This window comes from Glycine soja, chromosome 8 (genome assembly GCF_004193775.1).
Source record: "Glycine soja cultivar W05 chromosome 8, ASM419377v2, whole genome shotgun sequence".
Taxonomy (NCBI): Eukaryota; Viridiplantae; Streptophyta; class Magnoliopsida; order Fabales; family Fabaceae; genus Glycine; species Glycine soja.
This window is the reverse complement of record NC_041009.1, coordinates 39,056,278-39,068,137: the sequence shown is the minus strand read 5'-3', so window position 1 is coordinate 39,068,137 and position 11,860 is coordinate 39,056,278. Positions and strand designations below refer to the sequence as shown.

Here is an 11,860-nt window from a genome sequence, read left to right as displayed (position 1 = left end):
CTCACTCTTGTTCAGCTCAAAGAGATTCCTCTATTGGTGGAGTTTACAACAAGCAGGAGGAAGAGAAAGCAATTACGAGGTTATTGGATGGAAGTGAAAACTATACTCTTATTTATGAGGATAATGAAGGAGACATGATGCTTGTTGGAGATGTGCCATGGTAGTAAGCATCTTATCACTGTCAATCATATGCACTATTATTTTATTTTATTTTATATTATATTATTACTATATTGTACCTCACCACTTGATGTATGAGGACCAATGCCGAATTAACATCTTGATCTCAAAATTATAACAGATATTAGTTAGATTCCTTGTGCTTAACAATTGCTATATATTTAATATCAAACAACATTTTTTTTTTTTGCCAATTGTTGTGAATAAATCCAAAGCAGTACATGCCATGGCATGTCTGTTCTTTCACATGATAACACCTGTAATACTGTCCCCTCATAAATACAAATAAACTATAAACAACTCGCACAATTGGATTTTCCCTTAGCTATTTTTTTAAATGATTTAGTTATTGCTAGAAAACTATGATTAGCTTATATTATATGGTTTTTTAATGCTACATATGCTTGGCAGCATGTTTGTATCAACAGTGAAGAGGCTACGAGTGTTGAAGAGTTCTGAGCTTTCTGCTTTTTCCCGTGAGTTGGAATCTTATTTGATTTAATTGAAGAGTTGGAATCTTGTTTCTTCTTCCCTCATTTTGTTTTAACTTGTGATTGAAAATTCAAGAAATGTTCTTATTTTCAATTGGTAGTAAGCAAGACAAGATAGTACTTGCTTTCGTCAATTCATGAATGCAGCTGCAGAGAGAAGTGCTACTATTTCCTTTTACTTAGTCAATTATTAATATTGCTCTTGATTACAAGCATTAGGAAGATTACTATTGGAAATCATAGACATAAAAAACCTTTCATAGAAATCTATGTGAGACACTGCCATACTGTTTGTCTGACATCTTATATTGATCTAAGTAGATGCAAGCTTTCATATTTAATTCCTGCATAACTGCCAAATAGAAATTACTGTTAGTTATAGAATACTGTAATGACAGATGATGATTATTTGCCATATAATTAGGATCTGTTGTTTAGACTTGATTTTAGTTTACAACTTTGTTTTCAGTGTAATTTTCTTTGTAAAGCGAGGATGAAATTATTTTTTTTTTGGATTTTTGTTATTATAACTTATCTGTCTGCTAATTACAGGTTTAAATTTTTGAGCTGCGGAAAGAAGTGACTGATTTGCAAAATTTGGTAAAAGACTATCAAATGCCTTAATCTTTTGGGTGTGTTGCTTCTTCTTTTGCTGCTACATCTAGTCCAGTCTTTAGTACTCAAGAAGCATTTCATTTTATTTTGCGAAGAATAAACACTAGCAATGAGTTAGGTTGTACATATCTTGCATTTCCTACATGAATCCTGCTTCAATCTGATAAAAGAAACTTGGTAAAACCTCAACACAAAAGTTAACTTTTGTAGTTGGAGATCTGAAGGCCTTATAGACCCCAGGTAATTTAACTCTTTTTCTTCAAATATGTCTTTTTATTTTTAAATGTTGATCATGGCAAGTTTAGTCTATGTACATATCAAGCTACCCCAATTTATTGTTTTTTTTTTCCCTCTAGACTTTGTCATTGGATATCATACATAAGAATTATGTTGTGTATGCAAACCTTTTTTATGCAATTGTTTATGGTGAGAAAATTTTTTGAAAGCCCGATGTGAGAAAATATTAACAAGCATACTACTTACTATATTGTTGTCTAATTTCCTTGGTTTATTATGAGGGAAATTAACATAAGATGTCATAAGAGAGCTCCCAAAACTCATTTTTCACATCTCCTTCTAAGAGAGGATTGAAGAGTTTGGTCTCCATCAATAAGGAGGCTTCATGCACTGCTGCCACAGAAGAGTTTCAAATGATAATGAATTAGCTCAGAGGAAGCAAGTATGGTTTTTAATGTGGGTATCATTTGCCTCCTATTAACTACACCATGCCATTAATATCTACTTTTATATATATACCAATACCAGATACAAAAATAGGATAGTTTAATCTTCAAATTATTAGTACAATTTTTTACAATAGAAACCATTAAAATAACCTTACGTATAACTTTCTCAAATAATTACTATAAATATTAATAACTTTTCATGATATGATGATTCAGGATTGATTGGTAATATAGAAAAACTTATACACTCACAATGTATCCTGATTAAATTCTAAATATTATATATTCTAGGTGTGATGTTTGTTTCTTATGACCCGAAGAAAAGAAAAGAAACAATATATCATTTGGTTCTTTTAACGTAATTTATTTGTTTCCTACTTGTGCTTATTTCCTTTTGGGTCATCCAAATTATTAGTTGGACCCCTTTACTAAACAAAAGCGGAAAAAAGCAAGGTTACAAATACAAAAAGGCAATGGTTAGGTTTTATATATCAAACAAATAATGGCTTGCCAGAAAAGAAAAAGAATGAGATGCAGCAAGAGACTGATGATGAAGAGTAGTCAGTGGGGGAAAGTGTGTGTACTAAAATGAGTTAGCCCCCCACCACTCAATAACTGTGTAGGATTGCGACCTTGTCTCCGAGGGTTGTTAGGACATATTTTTATGCTATTTTATTGATTCATTATTGCTAAAATGAGTTGGTCCAAATTTTGTGACATCAAGTATTCTACTATAATTAAGTAAAAAAGAAAAAAGAAAGTAATGATCTAAGTCAATTGATAAATAATTACGTTTCTTAAATGTGACGTCAAAGATTCAATCTATATAACTAAAAGAAGACTTTATCCAAAGAAATAAATTTTATTTTTGAATAATATGTGTCTCAAAAGAAATTAATCTTATCAGTTTAAAAATATTCTTAGTGCAAATATAAAAGTATCATAGCCGAAGAGTTCTTGTAACTATAATTTTAGAGCATAATGTTTGCCATTATCGATTAAGACCGGACATTCAAGCAACAAGCAGCTTAATTTTGTAACATCTCAAATGCCACTTTGCTGCTATTAATCGTTGCTAGTTTCCTTTAACTTTGACATTTTTTTCTTTTTAATTCATTGTCACTTTGGTTACGACATCCTTTACAATTTTTCTTTGCTTTTTGTGACATGTTTTGATGTAAAATTTATAATCAAAATTTATAAGTGCATCAGTTACTTGCTTATGCCGGTACTTGTATATTGCTTATGCATGCAATTTTTCTAGCAATGCACTCATTGGTTTGCACCATGCTAAATAAAACATTTCCTGATGATGGATTACTTCCCATCTACATAATAATCCTCATAGTGGGGCAGCATGCTACTCTCCCATCACATTTGGTGCCGTGGGTGATAGGTATTAACACAATTTACCAACCATCTTTTACATGATATAATCATCGCAAACCTCTGCATTGATTAATATGAATTGGATATTGTTAAATTCTAATAATTTTATCTGTATTTGTTAATCTGGTCTGTTGGTGATTGGCACAATCTTGTTGCAGTTTTTATGAGTACTTGCCGTTTTTAATAATCTTTTTCCTGATTAGGAATTGTGAAGCTGCTTGGATTCAAATATTATGCTCTCCTCAATCGTTAATATTGCTCTTGATTACAAGCAAGGAGATTTTGAAGTTGTTGGAAATCATACACATAAAAAACTTTCATTTATAATTGTGATATTTTTCTTTTTTCAACCATGTAACTATATTCAATTAAAAATGTTTTTCTAACATTGTACCTTAGTGTATTTGAAGTAATATTATAATCGTAACGAGAAATTAGATATATTTTTTATAAAAAAAACATTTTAAAATTATTCTTTAAAAAATCATCTTAGAAAATGAACTATCTAATAAGTCGATTTTTCACAAAATTATCTAAGAATTTTTTAATTTTTATTTTAATTTTATTTAAAAATAAGATATTATAAGACGATTTTTTAAAAAGTCTATTTTTAAGATGATTTATGAGAAAATCATCTTAGAATCTTATTTTTTTTATTTAACAAAAAAAACATTATAAGACTGTTTTTTGAAAATCGTTTTAGAAGATTTAATTTATAAGATAATTTTTCTTAAAAATCATCTTAGAAGTATTTATCTTTTTTTAAAAAAAATTATTTTTAAAATGATTTTTGACAAAATTGTCTTAAACATTCCAAAATGATTTAAAAAATTGTCGTAAAAAGTCTTAAATGACTTAAAACAATTGAAAATCATCCTAAAAAACTCCTCAAACTATAGTAAAAAGTGAATTTTAAGTAGGCATGATAGCGGGATGGGTCAGGGTCGGATTTTGCTTACTTCACCCCCGCCCCCGACTCCCCATCTCCCTCCCCGCCCCCACTCCCCAAAATCCAAGGGGGTGTATATTTATCCCATTTCCGTCCCCGACGGGGTTGGATTTTCCCCACCCTGCCTCGACATATTTATAAAATTTTATTTAAAAATATAATTTTTCATAAAATGAAAAATATAATTTTAAATAACAATCATAACATATTTTTAGATTATACATGACAACATAAAATCCAATGCAACACTAACATAAAATTCAATCTAATAGTTTCATGTTTTAATGTGTTATATATATGTAATGATATTTTTTAAAATTAATTATTAGCGGGACGAGTTTGGAAGCAGGTTCGGAGCGGGTATTTATAATCTCATTCCCGACCCTGAACCTGACTTTGTCTATCCGGGAAAATCCAACCCCGACCCCAACTCCGATCAATTCGGATTTTCCCCATCAAAATTGAGACGGGTTTAGGGCGGGCCCCACGGGTTTGGGCCCCGTTGCCATTCCTATTTTTAAGTAATGCAAGTTTGTTATGCATTGATTTTGTTGCCTCTAAACCGATGGTACTGCCTCATATTGATCTGTGGATCCCGTGGTGGTTTTGTGAAAGCTGGTTGTGGAGGACCTACATTTGTATAAGGTTTGATGATCCAGTCTTGAACACTTGGACCCACTTTTTTAAAGTCTATAGTAAGTCTGAAGAAGATACTAGACAAACTAACATGCTTAGCTACAGTGACAATCTGTTTTTTTTTTCTACAAGATTTGCTTTATTGACTTAGTGGAGAAAGATGAAGCTTCTCCATAAACATATTGCATTCTTCTGAGTTTGTCTTCGACTCATTTGTTAATCCAGGGTCTTAGCAATTTTTAGTTCATCTTATGCACTTACTAGCTTTGGAAACATCCTAGGCATCTCATCGTCTGTTTCTACAACATTTGTCATAGCAGGCTCTTGTGAATATGCAACTATAATAAATTACAGCACAACTTCTTCTAGCTCGGCACATTCAGATTGGTTTGTATCCTCATCGATTATATATGGCTGGTAGCTGCTCATTGAACCTTTCGACTTCATCTTATGAGATAATTCAGTCTTATGTTTTTATATATAAAATTTGGATTGGTATAGTGGAGAGAAGTTTGGATGGTTGTATATTTACTAACTCTACAATTAATTGTATATTAAGTTCTCGTAACATCCTAATTATGTAAATGTTATATTTTATCCTTTAAATTTGCATCCCCTTTTCATCAGCAACATCTTCTTAATGCTCGTATAACATATTTAACCGAGCTAGATTCTTTTAATTTTTAAAATGATTAATTGGTTTTAAATATTAAATTTTGTATCCTTTGAATTTACATTAGTTGTGTTCTTTGCCTGAAAAAAAACCATTAGTTGTGTTCTATTATTTTATATAAAGTTTTTGGTTCGGACTATGGTGAAGATTTGGAAAGTGAACCATTGGTGGGGAAAAAGAAATTACCTGTAATAACAGGTTGTATACCGGAAGAAAAAATGATAAAAAATTTTAAATAATATTGTTATTTAAAAAATTGAATAAAATAAAAAGATTAATTATATTATAATGGAAAATGACTACAAGTTTACCCGGTGGCAGGTTTATTTGGTGGTTGAGATTAAAGAAAGGAGACTTGCTTAACAGGTATTTTATTTTTAATATATTTGATAAATTTTGTCTCACTAATTTTTTTCCTTTTTTTTTATAATTAAAAAGGTGATAATAAAAAAAATGATTAGTGAAATGTTATAGTATGAGAACCATAGAAAAGTCGACCAACAACAACATTGCAAGGTGTCTCATAATAATGAAAGAGAGAGATGCGTTGTTGTCACTGTTACTGAGGCAAAGGTCAAGGCCAAGTCTAATCTCGTGGGGGTGGCTTGACGGAGGAGAAGAAATTGTTGGCAGACAAAGGAAGGTCACAAATCACATAATAGTCTAGTAATTTTTTTTAAGTGAGAAAGAATAAAAATAAGTTAAATTTTTTTTTAATGATTTTAATATTTTTGTTCATTTTTTTTTATAAGAAATTTATAATCAACCGGTAACTTTACCTCCCATTGTAGGTAAAATCATTTGCTTCACTCTGGTCCACTTTCCAAATACTTCACCATAGCCTGAACCAGAGTTTTTTCATGTATCATTCGAATTGTGTTTTTTTTTTGGGGGGGACTGGGGACTCAGGCCTATGATCCAAACCTTCACGACCTGTATACAATTATATAAACTCTTCAAAGAAGACAGATCTCAAAAGGTTTGAGTGATTTATTATTCTAAATTTCTTTTACATTATTGATGCATCAAAATTAAATTTTTATTTGCTAACTAATGTCCAAGAACTCCCCACGTAACTCATTCATAAAATAATTATGATCTGTTACCCTATAATTAATTTTCTTTAATGATTTAAGGCCACAACATTAACTTTGCAACTGTATTTTTTGGTCCTAAGCCGCCAAACCCGTTTATTTCACTTATTTGAACGAGTCACTCAAATACAATAATGCAATTCTAATTTCATAATAATCCTTTTCCTCCCATCGATCAGTTCGAATCGGAGATCTACAGCAATTGATTCTTTTAACTGCTGATCCTATTACTCTTATAATTCATCCCAATCTTATATACTCCCATTTCACACATTTAATCAAATATTATTTTCATATTAATTATTTTTCATTCGAAGTGAACAATCTTTAGATCATGAAATCACGTCTGCTTATATATATATATATATATATATATATATATATATATATATATATATATATATATATATACACACGTTGGAAAAACTAACAGCGAACTGCACAGAGCTATCTAAAAAACCCAAACAGATATAGTAGGGGATGGCTCCCTCCATGCGCACAGCTGAAAATTAAAAACTTTGGATAAGAAAAAATTCAAAAAAATATTGTATTAATTTTGAAAGATTTGAAGTTAATTAGGAACATTATAATATTGAATCGATTTGGACTTAGGCCTGGTATCTTCTTTTCTTCCTGGTGCACAAATCCCTAGCATGTATTTTGGGCTAGCTGAGTTGTCTTGCTGTTTTGGGGTGACAGATTCTTTGAGCATTTACCTTTTTGTCATGGGATTATAAATTTTTTTATCCATTAATTTTTTAGTAAAAGAAATTATATGTATAATCTTTTTTCTCTTTTTTGTTTTTTCTTAATTACTTAATCAACTTTATATATGCGTCACAGGATTATACGTACTACATCTTTACGTCTTATGTACAATTTTTTTGTACATCCTATTATCCTCAACATATACTATTGAAGATCACGATTTACATTTAGAAATAATATCGCAAAAGTGCAAACACAAGAAAATCACAATCTAATTAAAGTATCAAATTACGGTAGTAATTTATGCACATTGGCATGTGTAAAATATTTACACATAAATATCGAATGATATTTGACCATTAATATTTTACTATGTCTTCCAATTCATTGCTAATGTGTCATAACGGTAAGGTAAACTCATTGAACATGTGTGCATATATATTTTACTCTAATTAACGATATATATAAATTAAACTATTAAATTATATAACTATTATGTTTTTTTTTAAATACAGCATTGCCTCTAAAATATTTTAGCTAATACTTATAACTATTGATATTTGATATTGTTGAGAATAGTTTTTAAATTAAAATAACTCAAAATTTATTTGACATTAATTATGTTACATGACAATTAGAATGAATTTGTTAAAAATAAATTTAAAAAATAATTAGAATAGACTGACAATATAAATGCTTTAAAATAGTATTATCTAATTATACATTTTTATAAGTTTATTATTTTAACTCGTTTTATTATTGATTGAAATTTATCAAAAAATTATAAAATTATAATTATTTAATTAGTAAGATGTCAAAATCATAAATTCTTATAATTTCTAATAAATTCCAATCAGTGTAATATATTTAAAATAGTGTGTTGTTAACCTTTCTCAGATTTTACATATGAAACACAATGGTTAATCACTGGTCAAGTTCTAACTGCATGCCATGCAACTCAAAATGAACAGCTGGAAATCCAAATCCATATGAATCCAATTCGAATTTATTTTACAAGTATCATTTATCTAATATATAAACGCATCCACATTAGCCGAATTAATTAATCCTTCCAAGAGTTGCATCTTTTGAGTACGATTATAAAATTAGAAACCCATAATATAATATAACTCCAAATTGATCCTCATTATATATATTTACAGCCTATAAAGACTCTTAAATAAAAAGATAAACTTAAGAATAGATTAATTGTAAGTAAAAATTTAATAAATTTACAATTTTATTACATGTTGATGTATTTTATCACGACACGACTAATAACTGCTGTTTTAACACAAATAATAACCGTATAATTTTCAATCAATTACCAATATAAATGCAAATATATCTTTTAAAAAAATGCACGTTACCTTTAAAAAACTTAATTCACACTTTATTATAAAATGATTACAAATAGTCGTTAGTTAGCAACTGAAGATGGGAGAATAAATATTGGGTCTTACTGTGTACTACTCCTAACCTTATAAATTGCTTTCAATTATTTCAAAACAATTATTCTTCTCATCAATTTCGCAATTAATATCCTAACGGTATTAATCAGAATTTGCAAATTGCAATAACTTTAACAATATTTTTTTCTTTCCGGACTTTAACATGTGTTAGAAACTATCATTTCATCAATATGCAACCAAAAGTGGGTATATTTATGGGGTCTTCTACGATCTCCCAATCCTCCATTAAGTTCTGTCGCGTTACTGAAAATCCTCACCCTGGAACCGTGCCCTTTTCGCTTTCGATCAATGAGCAGCTTTAGCGCTACACTTTCTCCCAAAAGGTTCAGTCCCATTTTCTCTAGGGTTTTCCTTTTCCGTATCTATCTCCACTTTATTACATTAAATTTAAAATTCTATAGTCCCAATAATATTTTTAGGATTAATTTTCTTTTATCTCTCCCAGAGTATTTTTTATTTTCATTAAAAAAAGCAGAAGAGTTAAAATATACTTGGTTAAAATTCAGAAAATATTTTTTAAAAAATTCAAAACTAAAAGCAAATAAATGTTATCAACTTTTTTTTTTCAAAACTAAAAGCAAATAAATGTTAACAACTTTTTTTATAAAAAAAAAGTAAAAACACATTGATAATATTTATTTTGTAAATCAAATTGAACATATTTTATAAATCTTAAAAAGTTAAAAATAAAAATTATTTTCAGAAAATAAAAGTACACAATAAACAAGCACTACTTCAGTGTGTTTTTATTTTCATTTTCGAAAAAAATCATTTTATTTCTAAAAACATATTTATTTTATTTTTTTGTCCTTAACATCATTTTTACTGTTTAAGATACTTTTAAAAAATTAAAAAATTCAAGATACTTTCTAAATATTTTTAAAGACAGAAAATAAAATAAATATACTTTACAAGAACTACAAAATTACAAAAATGTTAAATGATAAAAAAAATATTTGAACATTATTTTAAACCAACACAAGATGACAACGACAGCTCAATCGAGCATTTACACAATCCAGACCAGGGATGTTCTCCGAACAAAACAAAGAATAAAACAGACACAAAGCAGAAGGAGGGCAAAAGATAAATAAAAGTGTGCCACACCACACAACAGACGCCAACTTTTCTAGTTCCAAGGTCAACGCAGAAGCTGCTATCATTATCGTGCAATTGAAAACAAGAATTTCACTTTACTCCGAGTATGTTGTTCTCACGAAACCCCTTCAATTCCCAGTACAGAAATTTAATGCAAACATAAACAAAAAAAATGAAAACAAATATACAAGCACTGAAAATGGCGCATCGCATGCTTAAACAGAACACTGTCAACTATTTCAGGATTATCGATAATTTCAAGTACTTACCAACCCCATAGAGTAGGGGCCAGAATACATAGAGTTTTGGCACATAAACCTAGTTAAACCTCCTATCAATCATAAAACCTTAAGAAACCACATTCCCATTGAAAAGAGATCAAATTAACGTTAGCTGAGGATGCAATCAACAACAGCACACATCTAATTAACATAGATTAAAATAAAAACACCTGAAACCAAACTTGACATGTTTTTATCTCTCTTTTTTCTTCCTATAGCTAGTTAACTAATTAAACTACCCATAAGACATAATTTAACAAAGGCTAAGCATTTTGCATCCTTGCTACAAGGGAATTAAAAATCTCTGGATACTGAAGAAAATCTTCCAGGTTGGAGCATCCTGCAGCAACATGGTTCATCAAAAACTGGTTGTTTCTCTCCACAGACACGCCCTGCATGGTGTTGAAGCCATGATGAATGGCTTCAAATTGGTGCTGCATGGTAGAAGAATCATAAGGGGCACCAAAAGCTTCAACCTTCGGAACCCTAGTCCTAGTATCAGCACAACCCCTTGCAGCAGAAACATTCTTGAGTTCAAATTTCTGTTGAGGAGGACGTGACTCAGGAACAGACAAAGTTTCTTTCTTGGGCTTCGATTTTGGCAAGAACTTGTGGACAATCTCCTCCAACAACCCAGAATCCGAAGACTCTATTGGGAAAAAGTCAGATTCTTCATTAATAGCTTCAGCAACTTCCATTCCAAGATTAGGGTTGGTAAAGCAACAACCTTGGAGACAGTTATTTGCAGCAGAAGAAGAAGATGAAGAGTTTACATAACAACTAGAAGACTTATTATTATTATTATGAAAGTGGTGAGAAGAAGAGTTGAGAAAGTCACGAAAGAGAACCATGTTAAGAGAAGAAGAAACGTTGTTATTGTTGTTGTTGTGGGAATTTGCGGAGAAGTCAGCGTTTAAATTTTGGTTCGGGACGAACCTGGTGACATGGCAGTGTTTGGGGTTGATGTTGTAGGGTTGGAAGAGGTGGTGGTGGTTAGGGTCGGCGGCGTCGGGGTATAAGAAGTTGGTGCGGGCCTTGGCGCCGCGCATGGCGCGGGCGGCGCAGTCGTATGCGAAGGCGGCCTCCTCCGCCGTGTCGAAGGTGCCAAGCCAACGCCGTTCCTTCGACTGCGGGTCGCGGATCTCGGCAGCGTAGCGGCCCCAGGGGCGGCGTCGGACGCCGCGATAGCGCATGGTGCCGCCGGAGCTGGCGGTATCGCGCAGCCCGCGCTTGGTGGTGGCGCTTTTCTTGGGGTGGTGGTCGGAGAGGGTTGTGTCGGGGTCTTGAGTGGGGCCCATTCCGTTGAGACGACGGAGTGCTTCTTCCATTGAAGAGAGAATATGAGAAGCGAAGGGTAAGCTCTTACTACTACTTCTCAAAGTTGGAACTTGGAACTGATTATGAGACCGTGTGCGATGTGTTGCTTTATTTATATTTTGACACAAAGGTTGACCATTGACTACTTCTACTTGTTATGGTAGAATTTTCGAAATAAAAGTTTAAATATTTTTATTTTTAATTAGTATAAGAGGAGGGCTAACTGGCAGGAAGTGCTAAACACATAACTGACATAAGTACGCTTTTTCTA

General features: G+C 31.3%; 1 protein-coding gene across 1 annotated transcript; it reads right to left on the bottom strand.

Annotated features, from left to right (window-relative positions):
- Window positions 1-10,474: 10,474 nt before the first annotated feature.
- On the bottom strand, window positions 10,475-11,651 carry LOC114422596 (ethylene-responsive transcription factor ESR2-like). The gene has a single exon (XM_028389041.1). The coding sequence runs from the start codon at window positions 11,598-11,600 to the stop codon at window positions 10,536-10,538; it is 1,065 nt and encodes a 354-aa protein (XP_028244842.1). The 5' UTR covers window positions 11,601-11,651; the 3' UTR covers window positions 10,475-10,535.
- Window positions 11,652-11,860: the final 209 nt, after the last annotated feature.